We start from the raw sequence: 27,228 nt of genomic DNA, 5'->3' as shown, positions 1-27,228 counted from the left end.
ATTGTAAAAGTTTAAATTTGAAATACACTTAATAAAATTAATTTCTTATACTATGGCTCATTTCACAAGTTAAAAATCGTAACCATACTGATTTTACAAAATAATGTATATTATACCGAAGGGGTACTTTGTGAGTCTGTTGTTGTTTAGAAAATTAACCGTTGACGGTTGTCTGTCTGCGAATCATACTTTCTAGTTGTCGGCTGTTGTCATGACACTTTGTGCATTTGCCAGTTGCCGCTACTAATTAGGAATCTGTGGAGTCGGCCCCGCCGCGTTATTCTCGCGTTTACTTCTCGCTATATCTATAGGTATGTCAAATAATATTTTCTTATAAACAAATATATCATATTTGTTTAACTTTTTTACTACAATCGACATTGTATATTGTTACCATTTAACATCAGTATTGTCTTAACTTTTACACTGTCTCAGTAATTTATGTTGGTAATTTACGTGAGTATATTTTTTTAGCGAATATACACAACTTTTTTTAAATCTAATATTAGCATTATATTGAAAATATACAAGTGTAGTATGAGCGTATTTTAATTCACATTCAATGGAAAATGGATAAACATATTTTTTTAAAATAAATCTAACAATTGGAAGTTAACTTTCAACCGATACAATCAGCGATAACCTAATCGTGCTTTTTTGTTAAAGATTATTTCAATACGCCTATGATTACAATGGCATGTTTATTTAAATAAACTGCACTGTATATACCCAAAGTAATATCAATAATGAAGCATCAGATGAAAATTGATAAATTTTACCCATTCAAAGCTTCAAAAACATTGAAATTTGAGAAAAATGATAACCATGGCAATAGCAATATAAAGACTGAAATGGAAACTCCAAAGAAGAGGTCTCATACAAGTCTTCAAATACCTTCTCCTTCTAAGACACCAAAACTAGATGAATCAGATATAATTAATGTAAGTAGTGATGATGAAGAAAGTCCATTATCAGATGCTACTGTTGCTTATACTCCAGAAGCACAATCACCTTTAACACCAAGCACTTCAGAAGGCGTTTTAAACACAAAAGCATTAAGTATTAAAAAGGACCCTTGCCAAGATACGAGTCCATATATAGGACACATTGAAAGTGTAAGTGGCCAAGCTAAATCACCTACAAGTACTCCTCAAACTAAAAAATATTTCTCACCGAATAAAAAAAGGTTTGTTATTAAATCACCTGGAAAAGCACGGAGAAATTTGAACAAAATCATTTCTGACTCTAATGATCATGATCTTATAGAAACTTCTAGTGGTTATGATGATAAAAGTAAGTTATGTTTTTATTTCAATATTAATAGAGATTATAAATGTGTGAAAAACAAATATTATATGTTAAAATTTCACCTAGATTTCTCATTACTATTTAATTTAAAATGAAATAGTTATTATGTGATTATTATTAGTAGCTTTTATTCATCATATACCTAATTATAATTAATAAAGCAGTAAGAAAATAGGTCCTAAAGATTTTTAAATAATAAAAAATAAACACTCAAATTTGATAAATCGAATGAAACAAATACATTTTATCCTTAGAGTTCTTTACTTTGCTCAACTAATATTGTTTTTTCAGCAATATTTGTCATTAAAATAATCCACCAATGTTTGAACAACCAAGAATTAAGGTCATTATTGGATGAAAATTCTCAAAAGTTACTTCAAAACTGCATGAGTATTCTTAAGCCAGGATTACATTTAGTATGTAAACTTTATTGGAGGAAAGAAGCTTGGTATAGGCCAGAGAAAATTGAGGATGTTTTTCAAAAAGGCAACTACTTAGTTAACTTGAAACAAATATTGGACAATTTAATCCAAAATGGATTACTCCAGACAAATGATGCCAATTGTAAGTAACCATTAATTTTGTTTCATTGGAGATAAACAACAATCCATTGACATTGAAGAACTAAATATTACAATTATTTTTGTTAACTTGCCAACTGCAAACCCAGAGTTGTACTATATCAACTAAACATATTTGATATGGAAGCATTTTTTAATCTCTTTTATTAAGTTACAGGTGCAAATAAATTGAATATAGATTATTACTTTGATACATTAAAAGTGAATGAGGTAAAAGCAATATGTAAGGAATTCAAAATAAAATTTAAAAACAAGGAAGCGGCCAAAGTTTCATTGGAAAAGTTTTGTAATCAAAAAAGCATTGGTCATTATTTTGCCAAAACATCACAAACTAATAATCAAAGAGTTTTGGAATCGTAAGTTTTTTTATTAATGCAATATTATGTAGAGATCACTTCAATTCTTACAATATCTTTACATTATTTACAAGCATACTATAATATTTCTATTATAACGCTGAAGTCTTGGTTTACTAAAATATGTAAATGTAATACTAGTTTTAATTAATGAATTATTTTCAATAATTACAGATAAACCTTACCAAAAAAAAAAAATATTATTTCCTTCATATTAAGAATCATAAATTATATGTGATCCTTATCTTCCTTCCAATTGAATAATTATTGTAAAATGAATTATTATAAATTTAAAAATATTTCAGACTTCGCTTAAAGTGTGGTGAATGCTTCAAACTAACAGAACATACTCGCAGAACACTGGATGAACTATATATTTTAATGTATTTGGGTATCGACTGGAGTATTTTAAAAGAAAAAAATGTAGAACTGATGCTATTTAACATTAAAAGCAGAAGTGAAACGTATCCTGCTCAAGACATAAACTTGATTGATAATGCTAGTATTGTTTTTAAGAATAGGAGTGAATTCCTAAGGTAAGTTTATTAAGGACATCTTTTCTAAAAATAAAATAATATTAATCCACAAAATTTTATCACTTTGCATATGTTTCTGGTTTGACTAAATCATTATTGTGTATAAAATCATTTGATTTCTAATGTGTATTAATATACTTAATCACTAATTTTCATTGTCTATGCTTGATAACGAAATTCATTTTCGTCTATTCCTACAAAAAAAATGCCTTTATGTACCCTATTATTATTTTTGAGAGCTTTGTTGCTGAAAAGAGTACTTGAACGACCCCTTATTAATGTTAAACATATATTTTGTAGCTATATCGAAGCAAGCGAAATTTATGAGGAATTTCAGAATACAAGTGATACTATAATTCGCCGTAGCATTATTGAAAAGGTGTATAAACAGTATTTGGAAATAAAGACTGAAGAAATGACGAGGTAAAGTGTAAAAATCATCATTGTCTTGGCGCAATTGTAGAATTCAAGTGTTTCTCTATTGTTTGTAAGACCCAACATGATTGATCATATGATGATCAAATAACTATTTAATAAAATTATGAAATCTGCAGTCAGGCCATGTACACTCTTTAAAGTTAACAATAAGGAGAAATTTAATTTACCTACAAAAGTAGTATATCATAGATCATGGTAAGATCTGAAAATCTAAATCAATTTAAAATATGACAGTATACCTTCCAAATATAAATATTTTGTTTTATTATATTTCTAAAAACTCAATAAGAGTTTTTTTTATATTGGATTTTATTGTAAAAAAGTACCAAGTATTGCTAAAATAACAACTGATTTATATTTCAGTTACATGTCCTTACCAGTGTGGCTTCGTAAATTCACACCTCCATACCTCTATATAAGACTTCTAGAAAGTGGGTTGTCCGATCTAAAAAAGCAACCAGAGAAAGAAAAATACTGCCACTTAGCAGTGGACATATTGAGAATGATGGTATCACAGGATGCGTTTAGACCGCAAAAGAAACCGGAGTGGTACGCTGAGATGGCATTGATTTATGATAAATGTTTAAATAATGCTGACATGGTATGATTTTTTTATAATATTTATTATTCAAATAATTAAATATAGTTGAATTTTGAAACATCTAATTAATTACAAACAAACAAAAGCTGTCATTGGTCCTTCGAGCCGGACTTCAATTATTTATGTACGCCACATAATATATTTGTTTGCTTATAAAATACCGGCTAATGTATAAAATAATAATAATAATAAAATAATAATAAAATAAAATAAATATATAAATTTACTGTTAATATGAAGGGTTGTAGAACAATCTCGCAAAAAAATCCGTCATTCCCTTTTAAACGCGAATTATTCTATACTTATAAAGAGCTGCGACCGACAAAGTTTATCACTTTAGTGTCGTAAACTCCAGATAAGCAAGAGGATATCGGTTAATCAGCTGATATAATATTTATTGTCCTGTTTGAATAATTATTGACTTGTAAAAATACCGATTTTGGCCAAACCTGTATGTATAGGTTACAAGTATAACAATTTTGTTTCCAAATCTACCGAGGTCCAAATAACATACTTAAATACATGTTACAATTTTTTTATGTCGGCTAAAGATCTAAAAATGCCTTTTTAGGCAGCTGAGATTTTATTGGAGGGCTTCCGTAAGTTAGATGTACGTGATTATGAAAAGGATTGTCTACGTATACGTGCACGTATGCTAACGAACAGAGTAACGAACAAGCCCGTTGATAGACTGGTCATCGCTTTAACGGGGCATGCACTTCAGGAACCGGTGGAGAAGGATATAAAAGCGACACATATAAATAAACAAGCTATGGAGTAAGTATTTTTAGCCTTTTACCGGATTTAAATTAGATAAATATTTTAGTAAAGGGCCTTATTTAACGTACTTACGTATAACATTTTTGTAGACGTTATAGTGAAAATTTTGTGCCTGAAAGAGATCGCTTATAATGAACTGAGGCTTCGGGTCATAAATCATACTTATCTGTCTGTCTCGCTTGTACTTATAGATCTTAGGGAGCATTGAAGTATTACGTCACGCAATTTTTGAAGATTCTTGACCCCCCCCATGTAACGGGCCGCAACGTTTTTCTGTACCCAATAGTTAAACGTTTCGTAACTACCCAGTAACCCATTAAACCTAAAAGTTGTGTGGTGTGGTGTAAAGTATCGGAAAAATTATATCATAATAATTCAATCCCCGCCCCGCATAGTAACATTTACCCCCCCCCCCCCCCTCTCAAATACGTTACGTAGTACGATCGATATACTTCATTATGTTAAGTATTAATGGATATAATTTGGTGAGAAAAATAAAAGTTTTTAATTTGTAAGATAAATGATATGATTTAAAACGTTATGTAATGAGTTTCAACAAAAATCTTATATTTAATGAAAAGCAAAACCGTTACTCGTAAAGACCAATAAGAGTGCTTGCGGTAGGTAGCTTAGATAATGTGTTGCATTTGCGTGCATATTTCGACTGTATTTTATTGCCCGGCGACTCAGTTAAAATACGTCGACTTTAGTAGCGATAAAGGCTGCCTATTAATTAAGTATTGTACAAAAAGTGTAAATATATTTTATGCGGGTACTATAAGCACTACTTACCTTTAACGAAGACGCGTAAAACCCACAGATTCTTTGAAATTTACAGTAGTTCCGGTGACAATCACGATCCCTGTTGTTAGTATTATAATTTACGATTCGGGGCAAATCTAATTCTAATTTTATTACACTCTCCTCAGAAAATAAAGAAAAATAATTATACCAAAATATACCACAGATATCGATAGAGATAAATATACAATAAAAAACGAAAAATTGCCATTACAAGGCTAAGCTTGCATTTGACTGAGTTGTAAGGTTAATAATTTTTTCAGAAGCATTGATAAAGGAAAGAAAAAGTTTCAATGCCGTCTGCTTGATAGCACTATAGTAATGGAAGCAGAGGAATACTGCAGAAGATATTATATCGAACAAGGAGAATATACGCATGGTAAACGGAATTTTCTAAATATTATAATAATAAAGTATATGTAATATGTATTTTTGTAGTTCTTGCCTACAGTATGTAATTTAATTCAATATTCTTTTTCCTTCACTCACAATGGTTGGGTAACCTTTTCATTACAATATGTCAAATTTTTATATTGTAATGTAACGAAGTGTTAATAAATAAATAAAGAGTAAATTTTTATGATGCACACTACGTCACAAAACACCGACACCGTGTAAGTAGATAATGCTTTACAATTTATAACAAAAGTGTGTTAATTGCCTTTTTTCTATTCTTTCTGTCGTTTTTTCTACAAACGTAGAATAAGGCGATAAAAAAAATCATGTTGGTTGTGTCGATAAAGTATAAATTCTAACGCGTGTACATAAGTACACATATTAATATAAAAATTAAGTATGTTACATAGAATTTTAGAATGACTAACAATAATCCATGGTTGGTCGGATTGGTGCAGTTCAACTGTGCCAATATCCTATCTTAAGATTTTAAATTACACCACTTTTTAAAATAATAAAAAAGCTATTTGAGATGTTTTAAACATAGACATGTACATTTTAATTCATTCATTATTTGTACGGTTTTATTTAATTTATATTCATTATCAAATATAAGTGTAAAGGGCGAAGACATTGCATTCTATCCGTCGCTAAAAATGGATTGTCTTAGGGTTTGGTTATTGGGCTGCAGATAGGAGATGCGATTGAATGTCACAGTCTTATTGAACTTAGATTGTGGATTAATTTATATCGGGCGTTAGACTGCAAAATATTTTTCAAATATATTTTTGTTTCATGCATTTACATTTTTTCCGTTGTACATAAAGCACGTTGCATCGTACTTGGCCTTTAAGACTGTTTATTTTCCTTGGAAAAATAAAATATGTACTTTACAGGTGAACACTGGGAAGGATCTATAATAACTACCATATTCACATTGCTATTTTGGGACATAATATACGCGGAGTTGCGTGGGGTAAGGGGCATTTTTATTACGCCCTACCAAAAGTACCCATTGGATTTGTTTACCGACAACTTTTATTGGAATAGACAATGCTTGATTGAAGACAGGCTCAATAGTATGGAGAAAGCAAGCGTTGAGGACCTGATTCCTTCTATGAAGAATGTATGGGATACGAGGCCTGAATGTAAGTAATTTTTGGTTTAGCCGAATGGGGTATGGGGCAGACAGTTCCTTTGTTTAGTTCAAATCGCAGGAAATCGTATAATTCGACAGTAATCGTAAGGCGTCATAATTCGACTTAGGGTTCTTCAAAAAACCTATTATTTTCTATTCTATTCTTAAAAGGCCGGCAACGCACTCGCAAGCCTTCTGGCATTGAGGGTGTCCATGGGCGCCGGTATCACTCAACATCAGGTGAGCCTTCTGCCCGTTTGCCCCCTGTTCTATAAAAAAAGAGCGAAATAAAAATCGGTGGCCAGTTGTCTTATAATTTCGTTTATTATAATTTGCGCAATGATATAAATGAATAAATTTTATACTTTGTTGATATAATTGTATTGTTGTTACTTTCAAAGTGATTTTAGTTGGGATTTCTTTGGCTTCATACATATACAGCTTCTTACAAGCTGTATAATAAATAAATAAACTAGTGGCTCTACAACCTTTTTAGCTCTCATATTTATTTTACTGTATCATAATCATTTGTAAAATAGGCAAGTAGGTGATCAGACTCATGTGCCACGCGATTTTTTCTTTCACCGTTCGAGTTCTACAACCTCACGGATAAGGCACTAGAGTCACTAGGTTGTAAAGCAATTTAAAAATTCGGAGATTTTTACTCGTTTGTAGTTTTGTTCTTTCTTAAGTGATAAATGTGGTAAAAGTGATAATCAAAAGAATTAGAAAAAAAATTAAAATGACTTACGAAGTATCTAATTTAGCCAAGTAAACTCGCTAATTGTACGGTATCCGTTACCATGGTAACACATACTATTAATTCATCACTTAAACTAAACATGGATGTAATTTCTTAAAAAAAAGAAAATTTTCGTACTTATGACTTTTTAAACTATTTCCATAAAACAGTTTATAAGATAAGGTTCGCGCTAAGTAAGACTGAATGCATTTCTGCAAAAACGAGACAGCACGAACTATATTAAAATCCATCAGAGTTTTGTCGTACGCGACGTTTTCTAAACTTTACCCTTAGACAGTTAGTTAAAGTAAACTTTTTTTGAAAGTTCGGTTTAAATCAAGGCATCGTTTCAGGTGAGCTTTCAGACATACAGCGTAAAAAAATAAATTGGGACAAAATAGAGGCTGTTAGCAGATGTCTGGGAAATAGGTCCTTGGCAATTATTTGTCGGCGGCTTGCCTTAGACTATAGATACAATCACAGCGGATTCCCAGATCTTACAATGTGGAATCCGCTCACTAAGCAGGTAAGAAACCGGTATAATGAGCTATTTTTACCGACTTGGAAAAACTAATAGTTTCACGTGTACATACACTTAAAATTGGATAATAGACTTAGAATTCAAATTTGGATCCGCCCTTCAACCGCCCAAATACATCTGAAAATAATTTACAGATAACCTTTGTGGAAGTAAAGACGGATTCGGACAAGCCGTCCATTAAGCAAATCCAATGGATGAGATATCTTCAATGTAACAATATTAATACGGAATTTTGTTATATCGGTACGAACACTACGAAATCTAAAGCGCGAAATGTGAATTGATTTTAATCTTAATTTGTTTTATTTTTATTGAATTATGTTTTTTGACTCTAATACAATAATCCCCCTTATAAAACGATACTATTTTAATACATTTTCAGTGCCTCGTAAAAAGTTATTGCGGGGAGTACCGAGACGCACATTTTTCTTTCATAATTATATTATTGATATTCCATTTAAATGCTAAAATAGATAAAAGTGCCGTATTTCTACATGACGCGTTACATATAATCATACAAAGTTATGCGAAAGTACTCCTTTAACGCGTTGTATAACGCCGAACTAATCTACCGTGTTATAGGGGGGTGATTGTTCTAGTTTCTTACAAATGGATAATCATTTTCTAATATAAGTAACAAGTTTTAATTTAGTCGAGAAGTACGTACATTAATGGAGGACTGGAAATAAATGAAAAATCAACAGACATTAAATTAATCAAGTTCTCCATCGATAGAGGTAGCTTATTTTAAAATCTTATTCATATTTTTTTATATATATTTATAAACTGTGTTGCTTAAAGAAACATAAATTTATTATGTAATGCGTGGCAAATTCGCGGTCAGATCATTTATTCAATCGAGAGATTCACAGATTACAAATTCCTATCATGTTATAATTATATTTTTATTCTATTGGAATGTTGCCAACGTCAAATTATGTAATAAATTTACGTGGATATGTATGCATCGTATACTGACAATTTGAGGCTGACATTAACGAAATGAAATTAATAAGCGTTTTATTTCATCTTAAATTTACCTGAAGATTTTTTGGTTTTGGCTGTGTTTTTATTTTCAAATATCTAGTCTTAAAATATCTTAAATTTCGTTATCAAAAAAAAAGGTATTATAGAAATTTATGTAAAAATTACAAATATATTGACATAATGTTGTAAGGTGCTATTATATTTAATTATTCGGTTTTAAGTACAATTAACGTAAGCACAAAAATGATTACACAGAGTATTAAACGCTTTCAGTATAAGCCTGCATCGTTTGTATGAAAGGTTTTCTCTTAAGTGCCTGATGCAGTGTATATTACGATCGCATTCAATACACTGTGAAAGTTGTGAGCTACTGTACTACAGATAACATTACTATAGAAACGTTGAAATTTTATAAATATTATGTTATCTCCACATAATGTGACCTATAAAGTTTATTTGACCAGTTTAGACTTTTTAAGAGTAAATGTATTTCTATAGAATTGTTATAAGTAGTAATTTTTTTTAAATAATATTGTATTTTAGGGTGTATTTTATTACTTATTAAGTTGAATAAATGTTATTTTATCTATTTTGTTTTTTTTACTACAATTAAATCAATAAACTTGCAAGTGTAAGTGACCTTTCAAGTAATCGTATGATGTCATTCTACTCTATTAATATTTGGTGGCGCTACAACCTATTTAGGTATGGGCCCCAGATTTCTGTACCTGTCTTATGATAATTTGTCAAAAGGGCAAGTAGGTAATTAACCAGCTATGGCTGTCACCAAAAGATACAAGGCTTGCAAGACAATAAAAGTTGTATGTAGCAATGGAATGCGAAAAAAGGGCGATATTAGTGGCAGAATCCAAAGTAGAACACATTCTGTGAAGTCTCAATTATAGTAGTAATATTAGTCCCAATTTATGTAGGTTCAGGGAGTCGGTAAGTTAAATGTTCTGCGGTTTTAAATACATAAGATACAAACTCCATAGAGAATTTTAATTTCTTATCCAGTTCCTTGTATTGTCTATGGTTTAGTTACTTTTTATCAGATTGACAATACAACTGTCATTTATTCGACATTACAATTTATAAAGTTATTAAAGTATTTTTAAATACGTATTATCTCTGTCTTTTGTAATGTTTTCTGTTTATTTGCCTTTATTGGCGATGTCGACGGTTTCTGCCATATCCGTCATATATTTATATTGCAAAAGCAGGATAGGAAGAAAAGGTTACGTGGATGTGAAAGAGAAGCCCTAACGTTTAGAAATAAAACTGCCAAATTTCAACAAATATTTATTGATTTACGTCATAACATTGTAGATATGTACAGTACACCTTGGAAGAAAATAAGGCACCTATTAAGGCTAACACGATATATATCGTATTCGACCCTACGAATGAAGACTTGCACCACCTTAAAGTAACCATTTCCAATTTTTTAAATTGAGCATAATATTAAAAACTAAGCAACATTTCAGTCTACTTTCTATTCACCTAAAAATCTGTTACGTTTAGTAATATTGCAGGACATAATAAAAGCTATATATATGTATATAATTCGGGGTTACACTTAAAAATAAATAACGCAAGAATTAAAAAAATTGCGTCATTGCAACAGACTATTTCTATAAATATGGCCTCGAAGAAATGTTCAAAAACACAAATTTAGCTCAACTCATTTATTGTAACGATATAAAAATATATAGCACCTATGTATATGGACATATATTGTATAAAAACTCTGATATATACAATGCTGCACCAAAGTTATGAAATAGATCTTCACAAAATAATTAAAAGTTTACTTTGGTGTCAGAATGTAAATAACTAAAGGCACCTTTAGCAAATTTGTATACAAATATAAAATTTTGTATACATATACTGGAAATATATCTGAAAATCGCAATACATATTTGTGGATTTAACAAAGAAATGGATATAAAATATTTTTCGAGATCTTGCCATTGCTGACTATTCTTGGTAAAAAAAATTGTTTGCATTTATTTCTTGGTTTTAACTCTTGAAAAAAATTACTTTATTATATTTTATATCCAAGCCTTTTACATCTATATGGTGGGTTCTTGTTTGAAGGCTGCGTCCATGAAGGGTTCTGCCATAGTAATCTGAGGCACGAGGGGGGGAGACGCAGCTGAAGAAAGGGGGGAAGCAGCCTCCCCTTGCCCCTCCACGGCAGCCTCTGTTGACGCACCTAAACAAACGCAAAGTAACAAGAACGTTAAAAATCTAAATTAAAAAGTAACTAGTTTTTTCAAATTGTTAAAATTGTGTTTAATAAAGCAAAATAACAGTATTTTTTTTTCTTTTAACCAACTTGGATACCCGAATTTTATAAGGTCTATTTATTATTTACGGTTAGAATAAACTTTATTTCTCATATGAATTAAAAAATTCGCTTACTGAGAAAACATTACAAGACTAAATAATTATTACTAGAACGCACAGAAGGTACCTATACAAAAATTCACAAAACAAATACAGCAACAAAAATGCAGGTAGACACAACAAACTCGAAACGGTCAACCAAGCAACAACATAGGTGTTTGGATTGGATTTATTACTAGATGTGGCATTGATCGCATGGTTCATTTTAATTACTTTTTATATTTATACATTATTTATTATATTATATATACATTTATATATTACATTATACTGTAATCAAACTATACTATATCAAACTTAATCGATAATATACGATTTTGTATAAGATACTGACCTCCCAACAGCATTTCCTGTAACAAGCTGTCAACGTGGGCCACACCAAACAATTTGGCGAATTGTATCTGCTCAATCATCTGCCAGGTGATGCTCTGGAGGGGTGGAAGACATAGGAGGAGTTCTCCGAACCGACCACGCCCCTCGTACTGCCTGTCACTTATGTAATCCTCCAGATTTATCTGGATCTGATACCTTAGCTGCTTTATTTTTTGCGGTTGGGAGAGGCCTTTTGCGTCTGAAAAGGAATTTATATGAATACAAAACAAATATAAAAATATACAAGGGCGAAAGTTAATTTAATTACAAGATTTAGAAGAGCTTTTTTCACGCCAAATAAATAGTTTACAGACTAAAAATAATATATATACAAAAATAATGCGTGTTGAGTGTGGGTATGGATTTGTGTGTCTGTGTAACTGAAGTCGGTATCTTAAAATCGGCTTCTTTTATACATTTATATTAAAAAGAATTACTAAAATATTAAATCATTTACTATACCAAAAAATAAGTATGAGAGAAGACACTTTTTTTATGACTCTATTATTATGTTACGTTCGGAAACTACTTAACGTAATTTGTATGTTTATACATAAGGTATGTTTTATACTAACGTAACTTTTCCACAAAGCGTGGTTGCCTTTTTATAGATTATAAAAAAAAAGTATACTTACTGGGATCAAAAAAGACGATAGCTTTGAGGCAAGCGAACTCCGTGTCATCGATGTCAATCTCTCGAAGCGGCGTCACGATCTCATCCATCACTCTCATTCCGATCATACTGATGTCCACATCCATCCGGCCATCTGTAAATCATACGTATGAGTATCTTTATTTCTTACCCACAGACTATATACGACAAAGAATAGAAGGACACAATAATGAATGACATATAACAAAAAAAACAGATAACATGCATCTATATTAAACTGTCTATGTAAGTCAAATGTCAGACTATTAAATAGCGCTTTTTCAAAAGGCAGCCTCGTCAAAATCCGTGCGTATTTGGATCAATTTAGCTTGTTCGTCTAGTAAACGACTGTTAATATTTTTTCTATTGGTATTAATTTAATACATTACCTTCTTTAAATAGTAACATTTATTTTATACATTTAAAAGATCATTAAAAATAAGTAAACTGCGGTCTCTAATTCTGAATTAATTTAGTTTAAATAAAATACAGAATTACAAAAATCTTATGAATGTCAATTTTAATTATCAGTTATTCGTTTTATTTTAATTAAACGCTTAACTCTGAATTTCAATAATTAAACCGTTGTTCTAATGATAATAAAAATTTAAAACTTTAAACCAAACTTCATATATTTCACCTTAATTTAATTTTAATTCAATAAGCATGGGTATCGGTATCGATATTTCTATAAGGGTATCGGCAAAAAGGCGTATCGATGCATCCCTAATTATTACATTATGTATCAAATAATTTGATTTCCAACAAAACAGCAACATACCTATATTGTGTTTGGTGATAATGCAATTGTTCCCCAAGAGCAGGACATCTTTAAGGTGTATGGACCGCCTCGCACAACCCAGCAAAAGATGTTCGCCCGCGTGTGCCCTCAGCAATGCAACCTTAAATTTATAATAAGGCTGCAGGCGGTTTTATGACGGTTTGGAGATGTTATAGAGGGAAACGTTGTATGAACAGGGTGTGCCGATTTTTCCTTTTTGTTTATATTGTTATAGTTTATATAATTTATGACGAAGTTGAATGTTTCGAGGAAAACTACCAACAAATATTAAGTGATAGCGTTCTTTTAACGAAACCATTTCTTCAACATAAATTTACTCAATTCTTAGAAATGTATTTGTGGTAAAGCGTTTTATACGGTGGTGTGGTAAGTTTAAATACATATATCTATATGAATTTTTATAACATTTTTAATTTATAAATTATATTTTATTTATGAGAACGCTCTAGGTTCTTTCATGGTATATGAAAAGTACGCTAAACACGGCAATTAAAAAATATATAAATTGTATTTCTAGCTTAATATTTTAACCCAACGCAAATCCTAATACTGACCTGGTCATCGAGATGTAACTCTGTGAAGGCGGGAATATATTTAGCCCATTCAACCAGAATCAAAAGCTGTTGTTTGATTGAGTCACACACATCGTTGATCTTCGCCAAATTGCGGTTACTGATCTCTACATCTGTTGTGTTATGCGTCTGAAAAAAAAATCGTCTTAAATTTCGTGATTTACTTGATTACATATGGAGAATAAAAGTGAGGCTTATAATGTACGTTAGCATTGCTATCTTCAACTCAAATGGTAGTTTGAATTTACATTATTCGACAAAACTCTACCCTAGCCACAAGGCGAATAATAAAAGAGCAACTGTCAAACATGGCAGTAATATGTCATCTGTCAAAAATCTCAATAAGATTTTATTCTAATAGTCATCACACATCAAAATATGAGTAAAATCAATTATCATAATTACTTTTTATAGATAGCTTCTTATATTTAAATGTATTCCATTAATTTCTAATTAGTTCCGGATAAGATTCATCTATTATGACCTAGGTTTAGGTCTATTTCGTGTTTGGTTATTTTAATGTCCATACATTTTTACGTACAGATTTTTTGGATTTGAAACTGACAAATTGTAATGTAAAATATATATCTATTTGGTTGTAATAGAAGTTGGTTTTAGCCAAACCCAGCTGTTTTTTTCCATTACTGTATATTATCTAAAACGGCCATACTGAGGACCTTTGAACGAGATAGTGGTATGCAATCTGAGGCACCTTCATGAACATTTTATTGATAACCGTTTTGCGACACTTAGAAACATTTTATGTGACATTTAATTAATTAAAATTTTGTTAAATAGAACGCAATTTGGTAAATCTAATTAAAACTAAACTATTGAAGCCATTTTTTATACTGTTTTCATTTCAGAATGTAAAGACTGCAGCTATTACAAATTTAATATTTATGAAAGTAATACATAAAATGTGAAACATGGACATAGACAATTTTTCTACTGTATGTTATTTACGAACTGGACAAAAAAGTCAAAAAATAATTTAACTATAATATATCATGTCAAAGTTCACAAAGTTATAAATATTTAATATACACTAAAATAAAAATAAAATACGTTTATTTTGGAACATAAGATCATCAAGGTATCACTTATTCCACGTCATTAAATTCGAACCTGTAGGCATCCCTACTCATCGGCAAAGAAGACAGAGGGTGTAGGCCGAGAGAAAAAGCCGGCTTAAAAAACTCTCGGTACTCTTTTAAAAAAAGCAAATCATATATTTATTTCTTTAAGTTGCAGTATTAGACGCCGTCGATGTTTTGTCTGTAAGGCATGTCTTCACGATGTTTTCCTGCACCGTACGAAGGATTATTAAGGGCGCACATAGAAAGTATATTCCCGCACAGCCGGATAATTTATACCTTTAATAGTGTGACCAATTTTTGTAAAGTACGTACCTCATCAGTCACTTTTCTGCTAAGCAATTCTGCATTGAGTAGCGAGGTGACAGACAATCCGTTCGCCTGTGTCGGCTCCTCGTATGACGGCCTTCTGCAGTTGATTCTGTCTCTTTCGTTCTGAACCGCTGAAAAGAGAGGTCAATACATTATGTATTTGAATAAAGTAGTATTGTTCGTTTCTTACTTCACACAATGACTGGTGATGGTTAATTCCGTTTGTCTTGTGTTTACGTCTCTAATTTAATATCGTAAATGGCGGAAGACTTCTCTCTTAAAATTGCCAGTAAAAACGGTATTAATATAGATTATTAGCGACTCGTGGAAATTAAGATAAATATTCTGGATAAAGATAGGTATCGAAGGGACCGTTGAATAAATAAATAATTAATATCCATTAACTTCTTAGCATCACTAATTAACACTAGTACAAACAGATTGATAATTTGTAATTAAATCGATAAATATTGATTTAATTTGTTTATAGGTTATATAAATAAATGTGATTTTCCATAGACGATTTCGACTAACAATGGAAAATCTAAATATTCCTTGATTAAATTTTTTAACAATGTAAAAATTAACAAACTTACTTTTAAAGTGAAATTTAGCAGTTTTATCACGCACTGATAGCCTTTTATTCAGATAAGGATAATTAATATAGCGAATGTATGATAAAAAAAGTAAAAATATTTATTCATACAGGTCACTTATTGTAGAACATGAAAATGCATAATCTGTTCCAATTATAAAGATGTGAAGTTTGCCAGGCTGTAGGGGGTAATTTCTGCGTCTAGTAATACGATTAAAAAAAATCTCTTATCTATAGAAAACCTCATGTGTGCGTGTATACATTAACGCGAAAAAATAATACTTTGACGTGGTAGACGGATTTGCAAAATCCCCGGCGCGTATACGGGTCGCGGTAAACTAAAAAAATCAATATGTATATATCAATATCTAGAATATTCTTTGAGGAAGGGAATATAAATTTTCAGGTTGCTAGTACATAAAACATCTACTTATTTTACAGGCGGCCTAAGAGGAGACCGAAATCCGAATAATTTTCGGTTATACGGTTTTAAACAATTCTAGAGATTTGTTTAACATTTGAAGAGTATCCTATATTATCCCTGGAAAGAAAGAATAATAATTTAATATCTATATATAATATCATATATCACTGTCTACCGTGATAGCCATCGCTTGGCAATACCAATTTTGGTAATATAATATAATGCGTAAGCTGAAATGTAATCTATATCGATAAAAGTATTTAATAATATTATTCTTTGGCATATAATAATATAGTGTTACGAATTAGTTACATAATCTTTATTGTATAAATAATTTAGATTATGTTGAATTATTATGTGACATATAACGTAACTATATCAAGGAATCTGGCCTGTAAAAGCAGAGAAGTGTTTATGTGATATGGATGAAATTTACAAGTACGAGACATACCCCAAATGTGTCGCTTATCAAATGTATCTCTCGTTATCTATGACGAAAAGTGGCGTGATTTTTATGTTTATCAATATTAAGACTTATATAAATAATTTGGTACAGATAAACATTTTACTAACAAGTTATAACTTTTTTAGCCGATTAGGAAGCTAAAATGATTAAAATTTCGTACGAAATATTACCCTCGTATATACTCGTACAATAGAGAGAGAAAGAACATTGAAACCATGGCAACAAATTCGCAATAATATTAGCTTATGCCTATGAGTGCAACAATGAGATTTTCACTAAGAATTACGGTCTGTCAATTTCAATATCCATCTGTCAAAATCCGCTGACAGATTCATTTAATTAATGTGTGCACAACACACCTATGTTCATAATACACGTAGAATCATTTAACAAAGACTTCAGAATTCAGATAATGATTAATATGGACACATATCGATAGTCATAATTTCATATTTATTTATCATTGTTCACAAAGTAAAAATATGTTTTTAAATGACTCATGTTTATATGAAAAATATCTTTAATTTTGTGTTATCAATTGATAGGTTTCTTACACGGTTGTCCGCCTGTATTTTAGTGACTCAACAAGATAAATATGAATTAAATAAAATCAGTTATAAGACCACGCTAAAATTGCAAATTATTTAAAAGAAGGTCGTTAATATGATTAATACTATATCTTAAATTGGTTATAAAAGTGTATTTGAATGTGCAATAATATAAAATTGTTAAAAAATTATGTTGCATGAAAACATAATTACATTTCAAGAAGTTAAATATAGTGATTACTAATCTCATACTACTAGATCATTGTTATCTACATTGTTATCATTACCTATATTGTTTTTATACTATAAAACCATACCACCCCGAGTTATGTAACCTAACATTAGTAATATATATTTTAGTTAATACATAATTAAAACTGCTAACAAAATGTATACAATCATCACACACTTGAAGGCCATATTAATTTAGTTTTTACACAATCATAAATTGTAATTTAACATTCTGGTTACCGATAATGTCCAATAACATAAGTATCACTTAGATTTATAAGCTCTACAACAAGCTAAGTTATAAGCTCGTGTTTGAAACAGTTAAAGTCAGTTCTTACCTAGCTTAAAACAACGTGATTGATTTAATATATGTATATCTGAACATATCTATACAAGAACCATCACCGTTAATTCCCGTTAATAAAAAAAGAACGATAAAATGTGTGCATTTTGTTTAGGAATACTTAGTTCCTCTACTGGGTTCTGGAGATACTTTGAAATTATATACATATTTCAATACGAATAATAAGGCATTATAATAGCGCCATCTGTTACCAGATAACACGTAGTCACTTCATCCAATCAAAAAGAATCAATACAAAGTTTTATTTAGCGTTTATTGATCTAGCTAAAGATATGAGAAAATGTTTATTTATTGACAAAGTCAAAGTCAAAAATCATTTATAGAAGAGAAGAAACTGGCAATAAATGCCGCCACTCTGTTTAATCGTCAAGTTTTGCTGGTAAGGAGCTGACACCATTTCATCATGTTCCACGTGGCATCTTAAGTAATAAATAATAATAAAAAAAATAAAAAAAAAATAAGATTTGTCTCACATTGTGAAAGACCCTCGTTCAGCAGGAAGCATGGTGAAATAGGAGCATGCACTTACTATCTCGTGGTAACAACACGCAAATACATAGTCGAAATAACTAACATGACTGCATACACGAATTGAAGTACGACCAGTCACCACAATTATCACCCGTTCACAAGTATTTCGTCATTCATTCATCGTCGTCATTTATATACAGTCGTATTTTAGGGAAAGAGACAACCCGAGGCATGGACGCCATACATTTTACTTTGAAAATTTACAATCTCTAATCGAGAATAGATTATTAATTTCAGTGTGTAATCCCGGAAAACCTTCACAGAATGCATTCTAAATTTAGTTATAACTTCAGGCAATATCAGTATGTCTGACACACGTGATTTTCCTAGTAACATATTTTAAATAGCGCAGTCGGTGACGTACGTATACACTTATAATTTATACGCTGACCTTGAGGTCATACGAATATATTAAAAGAAATTAACGATTTAAGACGTTTACCTTCCTTTTTCATTCCGGCTTTGAAGCACTTCCTTAAACGGCAATATCTGCACTGATTCCTCTTGTCCTTGTCTACGACACAGTTTCGGCTAAATCTGTAAAAAAATATTGTACTCAGTATCAACGATTAAGGATCCAAATACCCAAACCGCCCTTGTTTGTCGTTGGTGATTCGTATCACCCTTTCTTAAGAAGTCACCTGAGCCCCTTAGGGGTAAGAGAGACAAGACTCTCAATGCAATCTACAGCATAAATTAAAATTATATAAGAAAACAGGACAAAAAACGCCTGTATGACGTGTCAACAGTGAAAAATATCTTGCCAACAGTGGTTATGCATGTCCAGATGCAGGTCCAGTTAAACAATTGTTCAAATTTTCAGACAATGTGTCGTTGGCTCACTTAAGGTGCTTATAAGATTACTAGCTGACCCGGCAAACGTTGTTTTGCCATGTTTTTGTGCCAAAAAATTAAAGTTTATAATTAACAAAAAAAAACATAAGGGATGATTGTAGAGGGGTGAAAATTTAGGGTTGCATGTATGCAAAAACGAAAAATTTTGTCTAAAAAATAAATAAAAAAATTTAGGGGTGGACCACCCTTAACATTTAGGGGGATGAAAAATAGATGTTGTTCGATTCTCAGACCTACCCAATACGCACACAAAATTTCATGAGAATCGTTCGAGCCGTTTCGGAGGAGTTCGGTTACTAACCCCGTGACACAAGAATTTTATATATTAGATTACTCGATAATTACTAAGTGCTAATAATATTCCTTATGTTAATTTCTATTCTATTTCTATTCTTTCCGCTGTAAAAATTGTTTGGATTGTTACTTTTTACAATTCAGTATGTGCGATTCTCATGGTTTCAACATTCATAAGCTGACGTAGAAATATCGTAAACTCTAATAATGCATTTTGCGGATTCAATAAAATTACCGTAAATTATAACAAAATTTTACCATTTGAAATCGCAAAGTACAAAGTATGAAAGTGTGAATTCAGGAATACGAATAAATTAATTAAATACTAACGCTTATATTTAAACTAAGTGGAAATTCGTTGAAGCTTATTTAACACAGGTTATTAACGCTTTGGCCGCAATAAATTCAAATGCTTTTCGATTAATAGATACCTATACAGATTTGTATACCCTATGTATTTTCATATTGTTTTCCAATATCTTCGGATACCGAACCATGGAGGAACAGCACATGGAAGAAAACATCAAAATTCAAAACACGATATCGCTAGAGATAGATGCAGTTACCACAAGTTTATTCAAGACCTTTTATAGCCACTTAAAGATAGACAATAGCTGTACAATGCATACGATGTTTTAGCTACAAATGAGGTTTGTGAGGGTGTTTTATTAGTTCCACCAGAAGGATGAGTCTCGAGACAGCTCACCGGCAAGTATACAGATGATTCTTCCTAACACTTCGTCTGAAGAAGCCCTTGCAGCCGTCGCAGGAGGACGCCCCGTAGTGTTTGCCAGTGGCCCGGTCCCCACAGATAGCACAGTGCTGAGACAGCGATGTACTGCTTGTGCCGCTCGCCTCACTACTGCTGGTCTCAAGTTGCATGTCACTATCTGTAATACGAGAAACATTAAATATATATATATTATAATAATATATATTGTGTTATTTGTGTTTCTTTCTAGCAACGAAGTGTCAATAAATAAATAAATGAAATCGATGGATATTGGTCAATTTCAAGGGACATAAAAGAAACCACAATTTTAACGATGCTATAAACTGACTAACAGAAGGTATAAGTTGCAATAGTAGTTTTTTGTTATATACTTAAAAATAGTATGGTAATGTTATACAAATTATCTACAGTATATGAAAATTAAAAATTCAAGGAACAAAACAATAGATTTAACCCACATTAAATAAAAAAATTACGATCCTCCCTGCCGGCAAAAAGGCGGATCACCGCGCAGTAACTTATAATAAATAATTTTAAAAGTGATAAATTCCTCAATAATATAACTTTGTTGGCAGTTTTTGAGATTAAAAACGCATATTATGAACTACATAATAAATGCTAACAATAAAGAAATTCAAATTAGTTTAGAGAATATATCTGTTATTGTTCTGTTATATTCGCATACAAAACATATTTCAATAAATATGTTTTGTATGCGATTCTTGTTTATTACTTAGTATTTGTATAAAAGTGGGGAACTTTTCTGAACTTAGCAATTTCGTAGCCAATTTTATAGGACTTAATTTTTGAGTTTTCGCAAACATTTACTTGTTTAATGAATAGTACACATATAGATATAATAATATCTTAATTAAACATAGCAATCTAAGCTAAACGACTATCGCTTACGTAAGTTATCGGAGTTTAAACATTCCTTGATTCAAATATGTAGAATAATCAATACAAACATTGATCACATATTTTATTATATCATTAATTAATTTGGTTACTACAAACTTAAAGGAAAATACTTGTATTCACAACGCCATACATTTCATAAAAACATAATCATCATCATAACTAAAATTGTTATTTCCACATTTAAAACCACAATATAAGGCTTCCTCAAAATTTGGAAAAATCTTCCGTGTCTTTAGCACAATTAACTGTTGATAGCCTGCAAATGGTCACAAAAACCTAAATGGTTTATAATAATAAGACCTTGCATACTGTTTAAACTTAAATTTGCTATCTTGATTTTCATTTCCTACTCTGGGCTTTTCCTACTTTTGGTTCGTTTGTATAGTGAATCTAGCTTTTTCATTGTATCATAATTGAACACTAGTTAGTACACATCAAGCCCTGATAACGCCGCGATAGTATAATCCCAATGATTGATATCGGACTTGCCTTAGCATGCATTCAAGCGGTAATAATAAAAAAAATCGGACATGTACTGTAAAACATAGCAGCTTCGACGCGAGGCTGGCTTTCCGGTACACCCCTATACATGTACGTGGAGTAGGGACTCGGCACTTGCTTGTCCCACAACTGAGGCATCATGTACTCCTCATTCACCACGTACCGCGTCGAACACATTTCATATGACGTCGTCATTTCGTAGCCAAGCGCTGGCATTTCACTAAACCGTGTCACCACACTCGATCGCTGTCAGCAACTGACGCCACAGACGGCGAAACGGGGCCCCGATAAGCGCGATTAGCTAACAGGTGATTAAAATTGTTTACATCACTGAATACGAATATTGTCAACACAACCTCGTGGCGACCGCGTGCTCTTAATTTCTCCCGTTGGTTTTGGTCTGATGATGTCAAAACGACCTACCGCGCACGCGACTAACTAACGACTGGTATAAATCATCACCTAATAGACTGAATGGAAATTTGCTGACTGCGCTACGCGTATGGGTCAATATGTCCGATCAGCACACACACTGAGTCACAATGTTATCGGAAATGCAGCGGATGTAAAGCCAAACGTACTGGGAACTAGTCACTGCAGCTGATGAAGCTTTATCCATACAGAGAATGTCATCGGGACCGGATGAGTAATTGATTGTATGCTTTTGTTCCTTTGTCGCCATCGGCACTTATCTAACACATTTGTTAAATATTGTTTACATTAGATTATACTATTATATTTTTTTTATAATGTAAAAGTGCGAACGGAAAAATTATCCAAAGTACTTGGAGGAAATTTGTTGTTCTTCAGACAAAATAATGACGCCGTCTCGTGTTTAATATTCTCAGATTCAAGTAAACAGTTTCATTATCAACAAAAGGGTCGCAAAGTCGAGGCAATCTCCCAGCCTGGTCCACTTTACCTAGAGATAGCTGGCCTTTAATTTTTATAGACTACAATTTATATACTGTTTCTCAAAGAAAATACGTAAGTTTTAAGTCAAATTAGATATTATTAAATCTCCCTTTAAAAGCATTGTTCTTCACTTAGGCAAGGTAGTGACTCCCCAAAGAATTTATCTCTCGCTGATATTGGCAGGAAACGCATTTATTAACTTTTACCATAGATAATTAAACAATAATTAGCCATAAATATTGATTTAATTTAAATTATTTATTTAATTTCAAAAAAAACACTGACATAAACAAGTTGCTAGAACTTTTACGAAAGGCGTTAATAATAAAAATTTGTAATTTCTAGAGTCTATTTAGTGGGGCATCTTTGTTTATCTTAAACATTTAGCTTCCTGGTAACGTCTTAATATAAGTAATATTTTCATTTGAGAATGCCAGACCTGGTGCTTATATTACAATATATATGGATCATTTTATAAAATCACACGATTTTGTGTGGTTAGTTTCCAAATGTTTTAGATTAACGTTTCCCTGCCTGAGCCACGTGATGCTCCATGGTGTTGATAGAAGTTAAAATCAGGGCTTCATAAAGAAATGGCTGGTTAGTATGACGGCGAAAGAGTCGTTGCATCTGCCACAAGGCAAGTCACGCTTCACAAGACGGCCTCCAATAACGAAGAGGTATCAAAAGAAGATCGTTGGAATTTGGACTTGATTTAACATACATACGAAAGTAACTTTCGATATCTGCGTATTCCCATCACAAACAATACAATGAAAAATAGTATTTTGATTAATTAAAAAAATGTGTAGATAAAACTCTGCTCCTTGTTTTATAAAAGATGGCGCGTTCATCAATTTCAGCAGTTGCATTTTCTTCTCACATAGATTAGAGGCTCTTTTCAGTAGTCGCTTCGAGTTTATTTCTAAACTACGAATTATATGAATAATTATTAATTTGTTTAATTACGAATAAAGGTTCATACTGCCAACCCATTGCTCCCTTACCCTTGTGACCATCGTATCGTTACGGAATTTTTGAGTGAAGGTCTGTATTTTGTTTTTGAATTAAATTAATTGATTAATTATTCATTAAATTAATATGAAGGGCTTCCTCTTGTCTCATTTCGACATGTTTATCTTAGTGCCCTTCTAAAGATTTATGTTATTCAATTACCCGCCTGTCTTCGCCGCTATGATTTGATGACTGCTACGTATTTTTATGATATTATTCCTTTTAATTGATAAATTTCGATACAAGCGACTATACCTTAATTTATATTTGCTAACTGAGCAGTACATAGTTTCTGATAGAATTCATTAGATAAAGCTATCATAGAAAACTACAAGTCAGTACAATGAAACATCTAACTCTTTAACAATTCACTCCCACAAGTTTAAGGACACCCATCAAATAGTATTTCAGTGTTAAACAATAGTCAAAATTAAGCCCCTTGTTTCAAACTTATTGACACGTGAATTATTTATTACATTTTTTTTATAAATGGACGTCTAAGCTGTATAGCTATCTTAATAGATGCCCGACATAATTTATATTATTTATGTAAGACAGTGAGGCCATTCGAAAATATGTGTTAATTAATTAGGAGTTTAATGACATGATAAGTAAGAAACGTTTAAATGTTTATAGCGGTTCAGTTACGAGATTACATTTTTTATCAATAAGGACATAAATAAAAAAATTCAAATGATATGTACATATGATTTAAATTCTTGTTGCGTTTTAATTTCCAAGCCCTTTATTAAACACGGAAACGCATAAGGTTAAAACTATGACAATATTAAATCAAGGCGACCGACAATCAAAAATGTGTTTAACTGACTCGAGGGAAAAATTTGAAATAAACTGGATTAATCGGCTAGCGATAAGGCCGCCAGTTGCATCCTTAATTTATTTTATCTGAATATACGTATCTAATATGTAATGCAAGAAAGTGTAAATAAAATAATTGTTCAGATTGAGAACACTATTGCAGAAATCGTGGTTTCATATTGATAAGTCAATGGACTTTCATATTTGCTGGACATTTAATCCTCCACGTGCAAATTGTATGAGATGAAAGACGAAATCCGTAATACTAAAAAAAGCACACAGATAAAAATAGTGTCTAAAAGAATCATTAAAAATGGGGATCATTCTCGACCTAGAACCCGTATGATTTTTTTCCGTTTTTTGTAATAATTAATATAATTAACGAAATAATGATTGGTTGTTATGTATCAATCAAATAAATTGTAAATAAACAGCTGTAATACGATCTTTGAAGTTGCAAATAAATTTGTTGTAACTAGAATAGCAATCATGTAATTTTCCTTCGTAAAGGAATTATATCGCAAATAAGGCATTGACCTAGGACCTTATCATGCACAACGATTAATAGATTGCACAATATATTTACTCAGTACATATTTTATTTTGACATCCTATAGTTATTTAAAGTATAAAAAAATATTGAATACTTTATTAAACGAAATTATTAACAAAGTTATTGCGAGTTTAAAAATGTATTTTTTTAATTAAACATGTCGGATGTTTGATTTGATGATATCATGTAACAAATAATTATGGATGCTATTAGCACCTTAATCATATCCAATAAACATACTTGATGATGCCAATCAAACATTTATTATAATATATATGTATATTTTTTCTTTTGTTTTACACCTTAAGGTTTTTTTTTATTTTTATCATAAAATGTCATACGGTTTGTAACACTTATTTTAATTCAGACTTAAGCGCAAACTATGAGTCTTGTATGTCAAAATCCAATACTTTTAAGGTGCGGGCCCAAAATTAGCCCTTACTTTCAGCTCTGATTATCAGCTTGTGCAAGATAAAACAATAAAACATCGTAATATCTATTTATTTTATGAACAAGCCCAATATTTTAGGTATATTAAGCTCTAACTAAAACGCGACTTACGTAAATTTTCTAGTTTTTCACACTTCGTTCATATGTGGCCGTTTTTACGTAATTTTTTGTTCTAAAGTATGACCTTGTTTCTAAGAATTACTAATTTTGTATGTATTACTTATATCTTAGAGTATACTTTTTAAGTAATATGACAGGTTGCGTGATCACTGGATAACTAATTAGGTATTTCCATACAGTGATTATTTTTTGAATATTTTATATTATAGTTATTATATTTAGTGATTTCTTGAACATGAGCACTATTTGCCGAGATTTTTGTATGCGTTTTTCACCGAAAAAATCTTTTTTTTTCCATTTCTTGGCCTGCACGGTTTGTGCGTCAGCCATGCAAAGGTCAGGAAGTGCGTTTTTTGATTTATTGGATAGGAAATTGGCACGGAATTTGGAAAAGGATCAGATAAATTTAGTATATATGTACGTATATCATAGGTTATAATTTTATATTTTTATGAAAAGTGATACTGGCTAAAATTCTATATGCATCAATATTAATATTAGATAAAAGGACAGAAATTGAAATAGGAAAAGGAATTTGAATGGATAAAAGCGATGAAATAAAAGCGGAACGGTCATGTCGAGTATGTACAGCCAAAGTATAGCTATATGATTAAAATTTTAAAAATCTTGTGTGTTTAATTATGTTTACAGTTCTTCCATTACAGTTATAAAAAACAATTCGCTTATACCGATGCTTAATTAATTAGTTTTTTCTTTACTCCGAAAAACATTATACATTAAAATTTGATATTTGATATTACTTAAGCATGTTATTATATACAATAGACCAGAACTGATATAAGGTGATTACGTAGATGACGGTTTGACCTTAACCTTCACGAATATATAATTAAGGAAGACTCAGAGAATCTTATATCAACATCAAAGTTTTAAAATTTTAACGTTTATAAGAGACTAGCAAACCGCCCCGGCTTCGCACGGGTGAAATGCTGATGAAAAACACTTTTTTATTAAGTATTGTTATTTTCCTCGCTAGAGCTCCGATTATGAACGCGTCCCATTGCCGAATTAGCCACCTAGCAAATGCTACGGGCCCCGCTAATATAGGGGCCCCGCGCTCCAACGTACCCTAAATAAAAAAAGATTAATTTACGTAGTAGTGTAGTGTAATACTCCATTTTGTCACGTTAAATCGAAAAAATAAATAGGTAGTTTACAAACTTATTACCGTAATGTTTAATTATAATTGATATATTTAGACTAGCATCTATACCACATGTACCTTTTAAGCGGCTATTTTTATTTTTATAAGAATGTTAATGTAATTATTTAATGAAAAAATGTATCTAATATATACATATACACTTTTTTATTTACGACATCACATTAGAAACTTCAAAAATAAATAGTATTTCTCCACTATTTATTGATTTATTATACATATAATCCTTCCTCTTCAATCACTCTATCTATTTAAAAAACCGCATCAAACTGAGGTCTAGAGTTAAT

The 27,228-nt window shown here is 31.2% G+C and overlaps 2 protein-coding genes across 8 annotated transcripts in view; one reads left to right on the top strand and one right to left on the bottom strand.

Annotated features, from left to right (window-relative positions):
* Positions 1 to 257: 257 nt before the first annotated feature.
* On the top strand, positions 258 to 9,726 carry LOC110991593 (fanconi-associated nuclease 1). Of its 3 annotated transcripts, none has more exons than XM_045634530.1 (12): positions 258 to 311; positions 667 to 1,293; positions 1,600 to 1,872; positions 2,047 to 2,245; positions 2,551 to 2,781; positions 3,082 to 3,204; positions 3,583 to 3,820; positions 4,392 to 4,597; positions 5,665 to 5,780; positions 6,694 to 6,945; positions 8,031 to 8,203; positions 8,353 to 9,726. In XM_045634530.1, the coding sequence occupies exons 2-12, from the start codon at positions 747 to 749 to the stop codon at positions 8,500 to 8,502; spliced, it is 2,508 nt and encodes an 835-aa protein (XP_045490486.1). In that variant the 5' UTR covers positions 258 to 311; positions 667 to 746; the 3' UTR covers positions 8,503 to 9,726. The 3 variants fall into 3 exon arrangements, with proteins under 3 accessions (XP_045490486.1, XP_045490485.1, XP_022112715.2); XM_045634529.1 differs by having other exon boundaries at positions 2,041 to 2,245; XM_022257023.2 differs by lacking the exon at positions 258 to 311 and adding an exon at positions 316 to 456 and having other exon boundaries at positions 2,041 to 2,245.
* Positions 9,727 to 10,494: 768 nt separating this feature from the next.
* Positions 10,495 to 27,228, bottom strand: part of LOC110991551 (transcription factor HNF-4 homolog) — a 34,368-nt gene continuing 17,634 nt past the window's right edge. For 2 of the 5 annotated variants that reach the window (XM_022256947.2, XM_022256956.2), the window contains exons 2-9: positions 20,439 to 20,622; positions 19,026 to 19,120; positions 15,428 to 15,555; positions 13,998 to 14,144; positions 13,423 to 13,543; positions 12,625 to 12,756; positions 11,952 to 12,188; positions 10,495 to 11,423 (exon numbers count right to left, since the gene is read on the bottom strand). In XM_022256947.2, coding sequence (XP_022112639.2) covers positions 11,281 to 11,423; positions 11,952 to 12,188; positions 12,625 to 12,756; positions 13,423 to 13,543; positions 13,998 to 14,144; positions 15,428 to 15,555; positions 19,026 to 19,120; positions 20,439 to 20,622 — 1,187 coding nt within the window. In that variant the 3' untranslated portion in view covers positions 10,495 to 11,280. Of the gene's footprint in view, positions 11,424 to 11,951; positions 12,189 to 12,624; positions 12,757 to 13,422; positions 13,544 to 13,997; positions 14,145 to 15,427; positions 15,556 to 19,025; positions 19,121 to 20,438; positions 20,623 to 21,916; positions 22,323 to 27,228 lie in introns of those variants that run through there. The other 3 variants (XM_022256932.2, XM_022256939.2, XM_022256966.2) reach the window with 3 other exon arrangements.

The sequence above is a fragment of the Pieris rapae genome, chromosome 3 (genome assembly GCF_905147795.1).
Source record: "Pieris rapae chromosome 3, ilPieRapa1.1, whole genome shotgun sequence".
Lineage (NCBI taxonomy): Eukaryota > Metazoa > Arthropoda > Insecta > Lepidoptera > Pieridae > Pieris > Pieris rapae.
This window is presented reverse-complemented; position numbering and strand designations above follow the sequence as displayed.

What these genes read in the sequence shown, in the direction of transcription:
- LOC110991593 (XM_045634529.1), top strand. Translation starts at nt 747, where the DNA reads ATGAAGCATCAGATGAAAATTGATAAATTTTACCCATTCAAAGCTTCA. An exon ending in AATAGGAGTGAATTCCTAAG is followed by an intron (nt 2,782 to 3,081) that starts GTAAGTTTATTA and finishes TATATTTTGTAG; the next exon opens with CTATATCGAAGCAAGCGAAA. An exon ending in ATAAATAAACAAGCTATGGA is followed by an intron (nt 4,598 to 5,664) that starts GTAAGTATTTTT and finishes TAATTTTTTCAG; the next exon opens with AAGCATTGATAAAGGAAAGA.